Genomic DNA, 17,513 nt, shown 5'->3' with positions numbered 1-17,513 from the left:
TTTGAGGTTGAAGTTTCTTCCTTTTTATTTTCAAAGCATGTACAAAATCAGTACACGGTGGTAAAAAGACAGGCTACACATCTTGAGCAAATCATTAGTACTAAAACAAAGCCTGAGCTCTGATTGGATAACAAAGGACATGACGATCAACAAGTAATCTGAACGACTGTTTGGGAACCTTAAAATGAAAACTGGAAAAACGTAATGAGACAAACAACTAGACTGTTCACTTCAGACAAATTATTTTTTTAGGTACAAGCTCAATTGTATTTCCTTGATTCCTTTCATCCTCTCTTCTCGCCACCTCAAAGCACATTGGAAGAGAAGGAGCATTCCGATTTTGTCCTCCAATGCATTTTAAGGAAGAGACAGGATGCAAGAAATCATGGAAAATACATTCACCCTGGGTTGTTGGGGTGGGCGGGCAGGGGGATAGCGTTGTTCCTCTACCGTGAGGAGTTGGAACTGGAACGGGAACGATGACGTCTGCGCCCCGGGGACCTGGAGCGTCGGCGCACCGGGGACCGTCTCCTTGGTGACCGAGACCTGCAGGTAAACAAAGCATCACTTGTGTGTCAGTAAATTATCTATATATTGCATCATTTGAAGAAACTATCAACAGGTCAACATATTACACCACAAGGAGCTTGTGTTGTTCTCAGGACAGTAGGTCAGATTGGGGGATTCAAATTACTGTTGAAATTGGTGATTGAACCAAGTATTTGTTACCAGTATTGTACTATAAATCCAGGACGTCCAGGTCACCATAACATGGGCTAGAGTCATCAGACCCACCAGGGCCATCAGACCCAACAGGGCCATCAGACCCACCAGGGCCACCAGGGCTCGGGCCATCAGACCCACCAGGGCCATCAGACCCACCAGGGCTCGGGCCATCAGACCCACCAGGGCCATCAGACCCACCAGGGCTCGGGCCATCAGACCAGGGCCAACACTGACCTTCTCCTCATGCGAGGTGGGGTGCGGCGCCACATGGGGGGAGGTGGGGGCATTCTGCGTGGAGGTGACTGTCTACGAGGGGGAGGGCGTATCCTTGGAGCCAACACGGCAGAGGTGGTGATCTCCTGACCATCAATCTGACCTGGGAACAACAGAAAGACAGAAATATGCACAAACCTCAACGTCATACTAGAAACATCTCTGTTAAAATGTATATAAACTCCAGAACATTGAGATTTCAGACTGACACAAAGCAGTACAAGGGGTTAGCCAGCAGTACAAGGGGTTAGCCAGCAGTGCAAGGGGTTAGCCAGCAGTGCAAGGGGTTAGCCAGCAGTGCAAGGGGTTAGCCAGCAGTGCAAGGGGTTAGCCAGCAGTGCAAGGGGTTAGCCAGCAGTGCAAGGGGTTAGCCAGCAGTGCAAGGGGTTAGCCAGCAGTGCAAGGGGTTAGCCAGCAGTGCAAGGGGTTAGCCAGCAGTGCAAGGGGTTAGCCAGCAGTGCAAGGGGTTAGCCAGCAGTGCAAGGGGTTAGCCAGCAGTGCAAGGGGTTAGCCAGCAGTGCAAGGGGCTTGGCTCTGCACTGAGATGATACATTGGGGACGTAGCGTTCGCATGAAACAACGCCGTCATTGTAGGTTTTTAGCTGCTCCACCGGAAGATGGCATCACAGACGAAGCACAAACCACTTTCAGCGTTTACCCTTCGTGAGTCAGGCATCGACTGGGAGAAAATTAAAAAGCCTCTCACAGCTAATCTCCAGTCACGTGCTGTTCGTGCAACCAGTGTAACAGCCAGGTTTAATTGGCTACAATGGGAATGTATTACTTGTAGCTCAAAAAAGTATGTACCAGGTATGTTATTGTTACAGTCTACAAGATTGTGTTCAGTAGGCACAAAACGACCGGAAACCAAGAGGAACCATCTGAACATGTCCAATAAGAATTGCTCATTTTCATTTGCAAAACATTCTACTACGCTGTGGCCTAATGAACATTCCCAAGATGCCCTCGTACCACCATCCATGTGTTTCAGGGCCTTCTGGGCCTCCTCTGGAGTCTCGAACTCCACATAGGCGTAGCCCCGGGACAGGTTTGGGTGGAGCCTCTCCACTGGCATGTCAATCATCTTGATCTTGCCGTAGGTGGCAAAGATCTCCTGGATGTGGTCCTGTTCAACAGAAGATAAAAATGGACTTCCAACATGTATCTCTGATGGCATGGCCTCGACATACAACTCATTCAAAGAGAATAAGTACACTTTTACTTTAAGGCTCAATATGTAGAAATCACTCCGCTATACATAGTTGCTAAAATACTAAAATGATCAACTAATTTCAGTTTGTGACAAAACAAGCAATGGAGGCTATAGTGTAGAGAATCATTGTACCATCTAAACCACTGTGAAATATATTTTACATATCCCAAAAGATCAATATATAAAGTTTTAGAACACCTACTCATTCATGGCTTCTTATTTATTTTTACTATTTGACATTGTAGAATAATAGTGAAGACATCAAAACTATGAAATAACATATGGAATCATGTAGTAAGCAAAAAAAAAGTACAAAAAAATATATATATATATATATATATATTTGAGATTCTTCAAACAGCCACCCTTTACCTTGATGACAGCTTTGCACACCCATGGCATTCTCTCAACCAGCTTCATGAAGTAGTCAACTGGAATGCACTTCAATTAACAGGTGTGCCTTGTTAAAAGTTAATTTGCAGAATTTCTTTCCTTCTTAATGTGTTTGAGCCAATCAGTTGTGTTGTGACAAGGTAGGGGGATATACAGAAGATATCTATTTGGTAAAAGACCAAGTCCATATTATGTCAAGAACAGCTCATAAAAGCAAAGAGAAACAACAGTCCATCATTATGTTAAGACATGATGGTCAGTCAATACGGAACATTAAGAACTTTGAACGTTTCTTCAAGTGCAGTCGTAAAAACCATCATGCACTGTGATGAAACTGGCTCTCATATGAGAACCGCCCAAGGAAAGGAAGACCCAGAGTTACCTCTGCTGCAGAGGATAAGTTCATTAGAGTTAACTGCACTTCAGGTTGCAGCCCAAATAACTGCTTCACAGAGTTCAAGTAACAGACATCTCAACAACAACTGTTCAGAGGAGACTGTGAATCAGGCCTTCATGGTCTACATTTCTGCAAAGAACTAAAGGACACCAATAAGAAGATACTTGCTTGGGCCAAGAAACACGACCAATGGACATTAAAACCGATGGAAATCTGTCTTTTGGTCTGGAGTCCAAATTTGAGAATTTTGGTTCCAACCGCCGTGTCTTTGTGAGATGCGGTGTGGGTGAACGGATGATCTCTGCATGTGTATTTCCCACCATGAAGTATGGAGGAGGTGGTGTGATGGTGCTTTGCTGGTGACACTGTCAGTGATTTATTTATAATTCAAGGCACACTTAACCAGCATAGCTACCACAGCATTCTGCAGTGATATGCCATGCCATCTGGTTTGGACTAAGTGATACTATCATTCATTTTTCAACAGGATAATGACCCAACACACCTCCAGGCTGTGTAAGGGCTATTTTACCAAGGAGAGTGGAGTGCTGCATCAGATGACCTGGCCTCCACAATCACACGACCTCAAAAAAGTTGAAATGGTTTAGGATGAGCCCGACCGCAGAGTGAAGGAAAAGCAGCCAACAAGTGCTCAGCATATGTGGGAACTCCTTCAAGACTGTTGGAAAAGTATTCCAGGTGAAGCTGGTTGAGAGAACGCCAAGCGTATGCAAAGCTGTCATCAAGGTAAAGGGTGGCTATTTGAAGAATCTCAAATATATTTAGATTTTTTTAACACTTTTGTTACTACATGATTCCAAATGTGTTATTTCATTGTTTGTCGTCACTATTATTCTACAATGTAGAAACCTGTAAAAAATAAAGAACACATGCATTAGTAGGTGTTCTAAACTTTTTGACCGGTAATGTGCGTGTGCATATATCTTTAGTTATCCACTGTACAACAATAATATGTATTTTTACAGCCACAGTACCTAACCCCCTAATGTTCCTGGCTTATTTTGTAAAAGAACATGTTGTAAGCCTAACATACAATTGGTGCTTCAGAATTCACTCTAGGCCAGTTACTCTGTTAACTCCAGAACTGCCTTCTCCCAGATATCTTCAAAGAGTTCATAATTCAATACAATAATATTGACAATTCCAAGCACCCTGCAAAATTGTGAGATCATGAGAGGATACACAACTGCTACTAACCGCTAACACTGTGCTGCTCTCAGCCTGTTATTTATTTTTATTATGTACCTTTATTTAACTAGGCAAGTCAGTGAAGAACAAATTCAAATTTTCAATGACGGCCCAGGAACAGTGGGTTAACTGCCTGTTCAGGGGCAGAACGACAGGTTTGTACCTTGTCAGCTCGGGGATTTGAACTTGCAACCTTTCGGTTACTAGTCCAACGCTCTAAACACTAGGCTACCCTGCCGCCCCATGTCAATAGCCGTGTCGTGTAGTCCCTCACCTTGGTCACATTTCTGGTCAGTCTTCCTAAGTGAACTTTGGTGGGCTTGGGGCTCGGGCTCCTTCTCCTTCGCTCCTTGTCATCTCCCTTCTTCTGTGTTTTGGACCTGTAGCACAATGGACAGTCATTACAAAACCATGAGAGTTTACTAAGTGAAAAGACACTATTTAAAGCAGGACAAAACTTGTAGTTTTTCCCACAACTGAACCATTTTGATCATGATAAAATGGCATTCTCAACCAGACCTAGGGTTCAAATAGTATTTGACATATTTCAACTACGTTCAGTGTGTGCCACTGGTTCCATTGTCCTAGACGAAGATAAAATATTTGTAGGTTTTCAAATACTATGTGAACCCAGGGAATTTCCCGATGAGCAGACACTGTTTAGGACCACAATCACAATATATCAGCTAGTACTCACGCAGAGCGGGAGCGGCGACGGTTGTCGTGGCGGCGACGGCCGGGGTCGGGTGACCCAGAGGAACTAGATGAGCTGGAGGAGCTGGACCGGGAAGACCCAGAGCGGCTGGTGCCAGAGGAACTAGAGCCGCTGGAGGAACCAGAGCTGGAGCCAGAGCTGCTGCTGGAGCTGGGTAGTAAGATATACATACACAAACAGGCCAGCAACAAGGGTTGTGTTCATTAGGCACACAATCGAAGGAAACTGAGCAAAACAGGGAAGTACCATCTGAAATTCGTGTCCAATTAACCTCTTGGCCCACTTTGGAACATAGGGCATTCCAGCTTGGCTTAGTGTGAAAAGACCTAGCTAGTGTGTCCTAAAGAACTGTTTGAGGTAGTTAAAGACTGTACAGAGTCTGAAAGAGCAATGGGGGGCATCTCACCTGCTGCTGCTCCCAGTGGATGCACTGCGTCGTTTGTGGCCCTTCTCCCTGCCTCTCTCCTTGTCCCCCCCTTCCTTAGTGGCAGTCTTCTCTTTTCCCCTGTCCTTTGACTTTTCCTCCTCCTTACGCTTTGTGGGTGACGGTGCCCTAAGTAAGTGAAAAAAAATATGTAAATTAAGAACAGCATTATTATTAAGTTCCTTATCTTCAAACTCTAACTGTTTATATGTTGCGTTTATGCGACCGCCATTGCCTTCCTCCATTCATAGAACAAGCAAGGCCAGAAACGATAGCTAATTAGCAACGTTGTGCCCTGCTCTGTTTATGTAGCTCAAGCATTAAAATGTATCTAATGTAATGCCAAAATGGTCAACATTGAGAAGATCATAACATAGAATAGAAATAGTTATATAAACCCAGAATACGTACATTTCGTTCGAGTCGGATGCAGGCTCAACCACTCGTTCCGCTGTGCTAAATCTGACGCGTAATGATGACGTATTCGCCTAAATGACGTTTTCCACTTTTTCACTTTGGTCAACATTCATATGAAAATCTTTAGCTAGCTATCAACCCTCGACCACTGGTTCTACCAGTAAGGTTAGCTAATAGTCACTTGTTAAAAATGTATGTTTTCCCCTAACGATTTAGCTCGCACTCTAAAGGAAACGATATGGGTCATTTTCGAATGAGCTGAAAACGTGCAGAATCGTAGAGGTGAGTTGGCACCGCGATCAAATATTCTTAGCTAGAACTAACTCACGTTAGTTATCTATTTAGATCAAATCATTTCCTTTTTTCAGCGTTAAGGTAGGACCGTTAGGCTACGTGTTCACATTGTGGGACAGGTTTGATGCTATCTAGCTAAAATATTTACTTGCTAGACAATGGACAGTAAACTGTCCCAACGTTGATGCTAGACTGCTGGTACCGGTGGAGTAATGAAGGTAGACTACGCTACGGCTTCAAAGCTTAGTTCAGGTGGAAGTCTGGCAGAGGTTAGGATACACTGCCAGCCATGTTGTTCTATTGGCTTATGTATTATGTTTATTTAGTTTACTAAATCTAGCTAATAATTGATGTATTTTGCCAAAAATAATCAGTCAATTCTGCCTGGAGTCCTGTCCTTCACAAGTTAAATTGCTTTTAATGTCAGTCTAGCTATCAATGTGAGGTTATGTGATAGAATTGGTGCCATCTGTGTGATTTCTGATCAGTTTAACTACACTAGCTTAATGTATTTATGTTTGAAAGTCTAATTCCAAATGCCCTATTTACTACAGTTAGTAGTGAATTCTGTCTTTCAACAGATAGCAGTAGTCTAAGTCCCGATTGGAGAAGGGCTCTTCCAGTGGAGCAGCCTGGAGTGAGTGACCAACCATGGGCCGTCTGGACGATGCTGCCAAGCGCAAGGTGGTGGAGCTGCGGCAGGCGGGTCTGAGCTTCCGCAAGATCAAGGCGGTGCTGGAGCTGGAGAACATCCGGGTGTCTGCCCAGGCCATTTACCTGTACCTCAAGGAGTTCCAGAGGAAGAAGGTTCAGAGGGGTGGTGAAAGTGCTGCAGCCCCAGACCCACAGACCACACCTGGGGTTGGAGCAGGGAGGGGAGATGGTGGAATCCGGGAGGGCTGGAACGACCAGCAAATACGGAATCTACTGAGGGAGGCGTCACGCCACGCAGGCTATGTTGCAGCGTCAGAGTTCGCCAAGCAGTGTCCTGGCTCCAATCCTCCTGAGGTCAGGGGTCAGGGGCCGTCTGGGACAGGAAGCGAAGGCGCCAGCAGAGGACAGAGCAACAGGACAGAGAAACCGGAGGAAGGGAACAAGAAGGAGGATGAGGATAAGGACATCCAGATTGTCAGTGTCACATCATTGGCTCAGAACTCTCAACAGAGGGGTCTTCCACCCGCAGGAGCAGCGGCTGTGACTGTGACAGGCGCCTACATGCGTAAGAGAGCCACGCCCTCGCCAGCTACTAACCCCATACTGGCAGCACGCAAAAGGCTTCTGGATAAGGCTTTGTCTCATAGAGCAAAGGTAGGCACGTCTCATAGTCGTGTGATTCACTAAGACCAAAAAGGGTGCAGAGACATCAAGTTTGAGTAGATATATACAGAAAGGGTTGGTAACTGGCGACCGGTGGGCCAAATTGAGGCCGCAAGCAATTGTATTTGGCCTACAGTTTTTTTTTTATATTAAAAAAATATAAATTTCAGAAAAATATAAGAAAATTTGCTTCCAAATATTCAGACCAATAAATAGAGATGTGATAGTGTCTCAATGTAATGGAGGTATGTCATTATTCTGTTATTGTCAAATACAATATCAGTTTGGGATTACTTCAGGTCATTTTGCAGTGTACAAATGGATATTATTAGGCCTATGTTCCTGTACTGAGTACAGCACATTGAGTTAATCAACGAGCCTCGGCATTTACAGTGCCTTGCGAAAGTATTCGGCCCCCTTGAACTTTGCGACCTTTTGCCACATTTCAGGCTTCAAACATAAAGATATAAAACTGTATTTTTTTGTGAAGAATCAACAACAAGTGGGACACAATCATGAAGTGGAACGCCATTTATTGGATATTTCTAACTTTTTTAACAAATCAAAAACTGAAAAATTGGGCGTGCAAAATTATTCAGCCCCCTTAAGTTAATACTTTGTAGCGCCACCTTTTGCTGCGATTACAGCTGTAAGTCGCTTGGGGTATGTCTCTATCAGTTTTGCATATCGAGAGACTGACATTTTTTCCCATTCCTCCTTGCAAAACAGCTCGAGCTCAGTGAGGTTGGATGGAGAGCATTTGTGAACAGCAGTTTTCAGTTCTTTCCACAGATTCTCGATTGGATTCAGGTCTGGACTTTGACTTGGCCATTCTAACACCTGGGTATGTTTATTTTTTAACCATTCCATTGTAGATTTTGCTTTATGTTTTGGATCATTGTCTTGTTGGAAGACAAATCTCTGTCCCAGTCTCAGGTCTTTTGCAGACTCCATCAGGTTTTCTTCCAGAATGGTCCTGTATTTGGATCCATCCATCTTCCCATCAATTGTAACCATCTTCCCTGTCCCTGCTGAAGAAAAGCAGGCCCAAACCATGATGCTGCCACCACCATGTTTGACAGTGGGGAGGGTGTGTTCAGCTGTGTTGCTTTTACGCCAAACATAACGTTTTGCATTGTTGCCAAAAAGTTCAATTTTGGTTTCATCTGACCAGAGCACCTTCTTCCACATGTTTGGTGTGTCTCCCAGGTGGCTTGTGGCAAACTTTAAACAACACTTTTTATGGATATCTTTAAGAAATGGCTTTCTTCTTGCCACTCTTCCATAAAGGCCAGATTTGTTCAATATACGACTGATTGTTGTCCTATGGACAGAGTCTCCCACCTCAGCTGTAGATCTCTGCAGTTCATCCAGAGTGATCATGGGCCTCTTGGCTATCTCTGATCAGTCTTCTCCTTGTATGAGCTGAAAGTTTAGAGGGACGGCCAGGTCTTGGTAGATTTGCAGTGGTCTGATACTCCTTCCATTTCAATATTATCGCTTGCACAGTGCTCCTTGGGATGTTTAAAGCTTGGGAAATCTTTTTGTAACCAAATCCGGCTTTAAACTTCTTCACAACAGTATCTCGGACCTGCCTAGTGTGTTCCTTGTTCTTCATGATGCTCTCTGCGCTTTTAACGGACCTCTGAGACTATCACAGTGCAGGTGCATTTATACGGAGACTTGATTACACACAGGTGGATTGTATTTATCATCATTAGTCATTTAGGTCAACATTGGATCATTCAGAGATCCTCACTGAACTTCTGGAGAGAGTTTGCTGCACTGAAAGTAAAGGGGCTGAATAATTTTGCACGCCCAATTTTTCAGTTTTTGATTTGTTAAAGTTTGAAATATCCAATAAATGTCGTTCCACTTCATGATTGTGTCCCACTTGTTGTTGATTCTTCACAAAAAAATACAGTTTTATATCTTTATGTTTGAAGCCTGAAATGTGGCAAAAGGTCGCAAAGTTCAAGGGGGCCGAATACTTTCGCAAGGCACTGTATGCGCTCTGCACAATTTGCCTGGGGATAGCTTCGGAAGCCCTAATACTCCAAAGTGTGATCAATGAGTTGGCCAGCTAGAAATCTAAATGTAGATGTTTTTGTTTGTCAATTAGACCATGCCCATTTCAAGCTTATCTGTCTAAAAAATACAACGTTATTTCAAGTTGCTGACTAAGTCATTAATCCTGCTTTGTAGTATACCGCTCAGGCTTCTCACGTTCTGTTTGAAAGCCTGGGGAAGATCTCGTAAGAGAAGATGATAAATAAAAGGGCTGTAGAATGGTGGAGACTACATGCTTGTGTAAATCTTTCAGAACAGTCTCATTTTCATAAAAATCCAGAACCTGTTTTGCTAACATTCCACTCCTTGTCCACTTCTTATTTTGCATGTCAATGATTGGAGGCTGGTAACCAGGCTCTAATTTACAATCCAATGATTGGCAAGGAGTAGAAGTGTAGCAGAAACAGACTGGTAACCAGGCTCTAATTTACAATCCAATGATTGGCAAGGAGTAGAAGTGTAGCAGAAACAGACTGGTAACCAGGCTCTAATTTACAATCCAATGATTGGCAAGGAGTAGAAGTGTAGCAGAAACAGACTGGTAACCAGGCTCTAATTTACAATCCAATGATTGGCAAGGAGTAGAAGTGTAGCAGAAACAGACTGGTAACCAGGCTCTAATTTACAATCCAATGATTGGCAAGGAGTAGAAGTGTAGCAGAAACAGACTGGTAACCAGGCTCTAATTTACAATCCAATGATTGGCAAGGAGTAGAAGTGTAGCAGAAACAGACTGGTAACCAGGCTCTAATTTACAATCCAATGATTGGCAAGGAGTAGAAGTGTAGCAGAAACAGACTGGTAACCAGGCTCTAATTTACAATCCAATGATTGGCAAGGAGTAGAAGTGTAGCAGAAACAGACTGGTAACCAGGCTCTAATTTACAATCCAATGATTGGCAAGGAGTAGAAGTGTAGCAGAAACAGACTGGTAACCAGGCTCTAATTTACAATCCAATGATTGGCAAGGAGTAGAAGTGTAGCAGAAACAGACTGGTAACCAGGCTCTAATTTACAATCCAATGATTGGCAAGGAGTAGAAGTGTAGCAGAAACAGACTGGTAACCAGGCTCTAATTTACAATCCAATGATTGGCAAGGACTAGAAGTGTAGCAGAAACAGACTGGTAACCAGGCTCTAATTTACAATCCAATGATTGGCAAGGAGTAGAAGTGTAGCAGAAACAGACTGGTAACCAGGCTCTAATTTACAATCCAATGATTGGCAAGGACTAGAAGTGTAGCAGAAACAGACTGGTAACCAGGCTCTAATTTACAATCCAATGATTGGCAAGGAGTAGAAGTGTAGCAGAAACAGACTGGTAACCAGGCTCTAATTTACAATCCAATGATTGGCAAGGAGTAGAAGTGTAGCAGAAACAGACTGGTAACCAGGCTCTAATTTACAATCCAATGATTGGCAAGGAGTAGAAGTGTAGCAGAAACAGACTGGTAACCAGGCTCTAATTTACAATCCAATGATTGGCAAGGACTAGAAGTGTAGCAGAAACAGACTGGTAACCAGGCTCTAATTTACAATCCAATGATTGGCAAGGAGTAGAAGTGTAGCAGAAACAGACTGGTAACCAGGCTCTAATTTACAATCCTTTTGAAATGTTTCAGTAAAAGAAATTGCATTTGTTGTACATGTTCAGGTAGTACTCCCACACGGTACACTCCGTTTCAAAATGTTTCCACTATCTGAACAACCCTGGGTTGAAACAAATGATCACGAGAGGTGTTATTACTGTGGTGATGTAATGTCTAGGCTTTGATTGGATCTTTATTTTTCCCCAGATAAGAGACTCTTCTTATCAGTCCTACCAGCAAGTAGCAGCTCTGCTGAGAAGAGAACAGTCTAATGCTTCTGGTTCTGATGTACAGAGACCTGTGGCAGCAGATCAACCACAGTCCTATGACCCAGTCACTCAGAGGCTTACTCAAGTGGTGAGTACAAGGCAAAGGAAACTCACCATAGTATACACAATTATTATAAATAGTGCCGATTCAATGTCACAAACTGGCTCGAAGTTCCTAACAAAAAGGGAGACAACGTGGAGATAAGGAATAACAAAATATATTTATTAATTGAACTAAATACAATTAACAATGGTGTGTGTAGTCGGTAGTGTGAGTGGTTGCGTGCATAAGTGTGATGAGGTGTGTTGAAAGGTGCCAAAGCAAACAAAACCAAAGTCTAACTGTCTGCATGGAGAGAGTCTCAATGAATGGGGAAGATAAGTATTTATCCTGGGACACACCCGAGCCCAGGTGTGTCCCCTCCCGGCTCCCACCGACAACCTATTAAGGAAAACAAGAGCGAATAATTTGGCAGACAGAGTGGGAGGGTGGTCGTCACCCCCATAAAACCGGGGACCAACAAGGACGGTTAGAATCAGGCCAACTCCTAGCATCAGCAACACGTTCAAACAATGAAAATAACTAAGTTTCCAACAATATCAAATGTGTCCGGGGCACGACCAAAAGAGGAACAACCCCTAGGTAAATCTGGGTCAACTTCCCGGAGCAAACTCTCTCCTGAGAGCTTTCCTTCCCTAACCAGCTCAAGCCGCTCGTTGCAGCTTTATTTTTGCGCGCTCCAAATCCTGTTTAAATTGCAACTCCTTTTCATACTTTAGCTGTAACAGAAGCACTTCTTTCTGCTGTTCAAAAAGAAGACTACTAGGACTAACCGATGGAGCGGCCATTGTAACGAAATGGGGAGATGGCGAGTCCTCGGCAGAAGCTGCCCCAGTGGTAACTTCAAGAATACCACTCTAGAGTGGCCTTCAATATCAACCTAAGAATTTGACATTTATCACCAATTTCAACCTTGTAGTGTTAAGCAATCTTCAACAGCTGTTCCTTAGGACATAATTCTAACAGCTCCTCTGATGGAAAGCGAATGAACGTGTCTACGTAAGATGCCATAGTCACAAGTAAATACAAAAAAAAGAATCTCGCTCTTCCCCTCAGCTGAGAACAAGAGAAATGAATCACACTGGGCACCACAGAAGAGAGATGATATATGGAGCTTCCCCAAAACCTACAATAACTCAACCCTAGTCTTCGTGCGGATTTGAGGTGGGTAATTACACACTGTAGCTTGCTATCAAGGGAAAAAAGAAAAGACACCCAGCACGCTGGCAGATTCCCTCAAGCCACAGATGTGCCCCGAGACAACTGCTCAGTCCACGGACACCAAACAAAATAACCATGCCCAACATATAGTGAAACACGTCACCAAGCTTAACGGAGGGAAAAGAAAAGCTATAGCTCTGGGTAGCAAGTTTCACTACCCTACCCAAATCTCCCACTGAGGTACACAGCCGATTGTGCTCACCTCAGACCGATGTCCCAACAGCAAGTAGGGCAAGATTCTCCAGCCTGGGCAGGGGCCTGGAAACTAACCAATGTACTCTCTCCAACGCAGCAAACTATCCACCGCAGTAGCAAGTTTACCAAACAAAAAAAGGCAACCAACACTGGGCACCAAACATTACAACTCAAAAGCTGTAACAAAAGATGCAAACAAAGTACCTACGGAGTTCTCAAACCTTAACGCCACTTTGTCCCAAACACAACACCCATACTAGTAAGCCCAATGACACGAGTGTTAGTCCTTCATAATGCAGCAAAGTGCTATATGCCAAAATGTCTAGGAACCAACCTTCAGATCCCAGATGAGCCCCCACTTGTCACGAACCAGCTCGAAGTTAACAGAAAAGGGAGACAACATGGAGATAAGGAATAACAAAATATATTTATTAACAGACGTAAACTAAATACAGTTAACAATTGTGTGTGTAAGTGATTGATTGGACACATAAATATGATGAGGGTTGTTAAAAGGTGCCAAATAAAACTGGCACAATCAAAATCTAACTGTCTGCATGGAGAGAGTCTCAATGAAAGGGGAAGAGATGTATTTATCCCGGGACACACCCGAGCCCAGGTGTGTCCCATTTCGCTGACAACCCTCCCGGCTCCGCCCACCGACATCCTATTAAGGAAAACAAGAGCAAAGAGAGAGAATTTGGCAGACAGAGTGGGAGGGTCGTCACAATCAACTATTTATCTTTAAGTTGTCTTTTGAAATGAACAGCATTACAACAGTTTAACAGTGGTACATCTTTCAGTCTAACAAAAGGTTGAGCAAACACTCGCTTCGATCGGTTTACCTCAGGCAATGCAGTTCCACCCAACACGTGGCATGCGCTGAGTGTTTGTTCATCCTTTTGTTGGATTTCTGTTCATTTCTTGGAAAGACTATGACAGTTAGTGTTTTGTTAAAGTATATCAATAGGGAAGGTCAGGGACAGGAGTAACACATTTTGAAGTTGTTTTAAACATCTTTATTGAACACTGTTTGATTGAAAGATGTCAGAATTTCACATGAACAACTTACATTTTGTCTGCTAACTACAGGTAGGCTACAGTTACATGTATACTTTTCACAATTCTGGCTTAGACCCAAGGTCTGAACGTTACCCCAATAGCAGGGACAGTTGTAACACTGTCTTTAATGGTAAACCATTACGGGTAATTCAACAATGGTATGATTTACCAGGCTTGTCATATTGACCAGAAACTGAATAGCTGACTATATATAAAACTACATTTAGTATTAGCGTTCAAAAAAAAAATATTGTTTTTTCCTTTTTTTTTTTCAAAGGTTTTTATCATAGTTGCATTGCCAAAGTTGATGTAAATAAGTGAAATTTGATATGTTCATGTGTCTAAAAAGCTATATAATTTTAGGTAAAGGGGTAAGTTGTAACAATGAGTTACAACAACTAACCCCAGTCATGGGAGTCTTGTGAAAAAATACAATTATTGTCATCAACTATACCAATCAAAAGGCCTTATCTTACTGATAAAATATGTGTCGATACATAGAGAATGTTCCAAAGGTCAATAATAAAAATAGAGAGGTAGTAAAAATATATTTTAAAACATGGCCTCAAAACAAATCTGTCAATGAAACCAAAGATTGATGGATAAATGTGTTTTTAAATTAAACTTCATAGTTATGTAAAGACTAACCAATCATTGGCACAAGGAACAGCTTTCTAAGTAGGTTTTAATTTGATGTATTTATTCTGTTACAACTGACCCATGTTACAATGGACCTGTACTCTGCAGAGGAATTTGGATGGCCAGCAAGGAGGCAGTGTTCCCAGACAGATGTTCCAGCAGAGAGTCGGTGGCCAAGCTGTCCGCTCCCCACACCCTGCTCCTCCCCGTGTGGGCATCCGGCTCCCCAACCCCCCACCACCACCACCACCCACCTCCCAGGGTAGTAGCCCTGTCATCCGCCTCCAAAGCCCTGGGAGCCAGGGCATGAACCAGGGCCTTCTCAGGAGAGACAGGAACCCCAGCCCTCAGCAGGCAGCTCACCAGGAGGCTGGAGGGAGATGCGGGGGAGGGGGTGGTGGAGGTGGGGGTCTCCAGGAGCAGGTCCAGACCCTGGGCTCTGAGATCCACAGCCTGAGCCTGGCGGTGCGCATGCTGGTGGAGCAGCAGTACCGGCTGGAAAGGGAGCAGGTCCAGCAGACCCAGGTCCAGAAGCAGATTCTCAGCACCCTGCAGACCCTGGCCTCAAGACTGGAGGCACCCTGTACCAGCCTCCACCAGCAGCGACAGCATCCCAAAACTCCCCCACCCCCGGTCTTACCTGCCTTAGGCTCTGCCTCCTACAGCCAGGACACATTCCCCTTCAGCCAAGGAGGGTATGCTCAGTGCAGCCAGGCCCAGCCCAGCTACAACGGGATGGACAGCTCCAGCCTGGAGAACATAGAGACCTTCAAACTGTCCGGACAGAGCCCCCATGGCATCAACGGCTTCCAGACGGGCAGCAGCAGTAGTACCACCGATAGCCTCCTGCTCACACACACCCCTACATACACGCTGGCGCACACACAGCCTTACTCGTCAGCCTACACACAGCAGCCACACACTCAAACACACATGCCCTCATGCACACAGTCTTACGCCACCACATACACGCAGTCACACACACAGTCCTATAGAGGAACAGACAGTACAGACTGTCCCAGCACCAGCACAGAGGGAGCTCTCCAGGACTGCATGGCCCCCACCCAGGCCTCTGTTGACCTGGACTCAGACATCACAGTCTCCCCACAGGAAACCCAGCTCAACATCATTAAAGTGGAGGCACTCTAACATGCTGACCAGACCGTGCGTGCGCCATCGTGGGCATGTTGATTTTGTCCACCCACGCCAGACGCAATCAGGGCACGCAGGTTGAAATATCAAAACGAACTCTGAACCAACTATATTCATTTGGGGATAGGTCGAAAAGCATTAAACATTTATGTCAATTTAGTTAGCTAGCTTGCTATTGCTAGCTAATTTGTCCTGGGATATAAACGCACTCGTATCCAGACTTATAGGGACAGTTCTCTAGACACAGATTAAGCCTAGTCCGAGACTTAAAAGCATGTTCAATGTATAATGGAAATTCTGGAGATGGTGCTTTAGTCCAGAACTATGCTTAAATTGGTGTCTGGGAAACCAACCACATATAGGGTTCAGTTCCATAGTTTAAATCCAAAGTTGCTTCTGCTCTGTACATTTGATTATCCAATACCTCTCCTTTAGCCAAATGCTTCATTCAGTACATGTTATGTCTTGGGTTTTTAAGGGATTTCTTGTGTTTTTGAAGTATGTGTCATTATTTTTAGAACCGTGAATATCCCCGTAGAAATGAATACCACTTCATTGTCCATTCTGAAAGGAACATTTGTCCTCGAGACTATCTACCATTTTTACATGAAACAGTTATTATCAAATCACAAAGAGCAATACAGAAGAAGCATGTCTTATCGTTTTAATAATGCATTTGGATTATGTTGCCATCAGTCTTTACAGAGCATAAAACTCTTCACCAATGCAAGGTCTCTGCTGCCTTCTGCTAGATCAGCCTTAAAGTGCAGAATGTCCTGTCTGTACATAACTAAATGTACTTGAATAAAGTGCTACATAATATCCAACAAATTAAGAAGTTCTTCATATTTATGGCAGTGTTACAGTGGAACTGATAGCCTTTTAACTACTTTGCAAATATGAAACAAACGGACAATCATATCAGTCAAAAATATCAAATTCCCAGTCATGCTTCATAACCAACTTTACAAGACTTTTTAAAAATAGGTTATATTTTACTAAAAAATACATGACCTAAGGCATTGTTTGCAGAATATATGAATGCAGTTCAATGCATAATTAATATAATTCACCAATACATTTTTTGGTAGTCCAAAACATCTTGTTATCAGGTTGTAAATGACAGCTGGTCTGGTACATTGTTTGCTACCGCCACCCATTCGGGATGCACCGTTTCAGTTTCATTGACTCAATATTTTTTTTTACAAAAACGGACGACTAACTAAGGCTGGGAATGTCAATACAAGGGCAATGATCCCAATTCAGTCATAACGTGGCTAATATCCTGTCGTACATGTGTCAAACACAAGGCCCGCGGGCCGAATAGAACACACAAGCGAGTAAATGAGTCGAGCTGTCATTTACTTTATGAAATGATAGCCCGATGTGCTCACATTGGTGTGTCCGGTTTACAGTGCGCAGCGTGGGGGGGAAGTGACAGACATGCCACAATCCAGGCTAGGCTTCTCAAATGTTGCAGTCTGGCTTCGGGTTTTTAAAGCTTGACAATGATTAACTAAAAAACTAAACCTTCAACAAAACACAACATGAAGGAGTTACATGTAGGCCTATTACAGCAACATTTGAGCAGTAACCTGGCTACTCAACTACAATACACAGTATTTTGAGTGCTGCAGTCAACTGCACCGGGTATCCATGCAGTGCAAAAAAAAGGAATAACATCTTTTAAGTTTAAATGTTACAACAATCCAAAGCTAAGTTGTCATTTGGAGTTAATACTTTTTGATATTGGTTGCAGCATATTGTACACATCTCTGCAATCATAGTACCACGGCTAGAATAATATTATTTATCTCTGGTTTTAATATGTTAAATTGCGACAGCATCCTATGTACATAAGTGGACATTATAAAAGG

The 17,513-nt window shown here is 43.5% G+C and overlaps 2 protein-coding genes across 2 annotated transcripts; one reads left to right on the top strand and one right to left on the bottom strand.

The window, feature by feature from the left end:
* Positions 1 to 6,275, bottom strand: rnps1 (RNA binding protein S1, serine-rich domain). Its single transcript, XM_021625797.3, has 7 exons — positions 5,762 to 6,275; positions 5,333 to 5,479; positions 4,909 to 5,076; positions 4,486 to 4,591; positions 1,972 to 2,125; positions 961 to 1,102; positions 1 to 546 (listed from the first exon to the last, which is right to left on the bottom strand). Coding segments are annotated over exons 1-7 (819 nt in total). The 5' UTR covers positions 5,764 to 6,275; the 3' UTR covers positions 1 to 446.
* A 340-nt stretch (positions 6,276 to 6,615) lies between these two features.
* LOC110538820 (uncharacterized) lies at positions 6,616 to 16,467 on the top strand. Its single transcript, XM_090197350.1, has 3 exons — positions 6,616 to 7,369; positions 11,245 to 11,394; positions 14,593 to 16,467. The coding sequence occupies exons 1-3, from the start codon at positions 6,713 to 6,715 to the stop codon at positions 15,631 to 15,633; spliced, it is 1,848 nt and encodes a 615-aa protein (XP_090053476.1). The 5' UTR covers positions 6,616 to 6,712; the 3' UTR covers positions 15,634 to 16,467.
* Positions 16,468 to 17,513: the final 1,046 nt, after the last annotated feature.

The sequence above is a fragment of the Oncorhynchus mykiss genome, chromosome 13 (assembly GCF_057628025.1).
Source record: "Oncorhynchus mykiss isolate SJ-2025 chromosome 13, ASM5762802v1, whole genome shotgun sequence".
NCBI lineage: Eukaryota > Metazoa > Chordata > Actinopteri > Salmoniformes > Salmonidae > Oncorhynchus > Oncorhynchus mykiss.
Note: the sequence above shows the minus strand (reverse complement) of the source record. Positions and strands in the feature narration are given on the sequence as shown.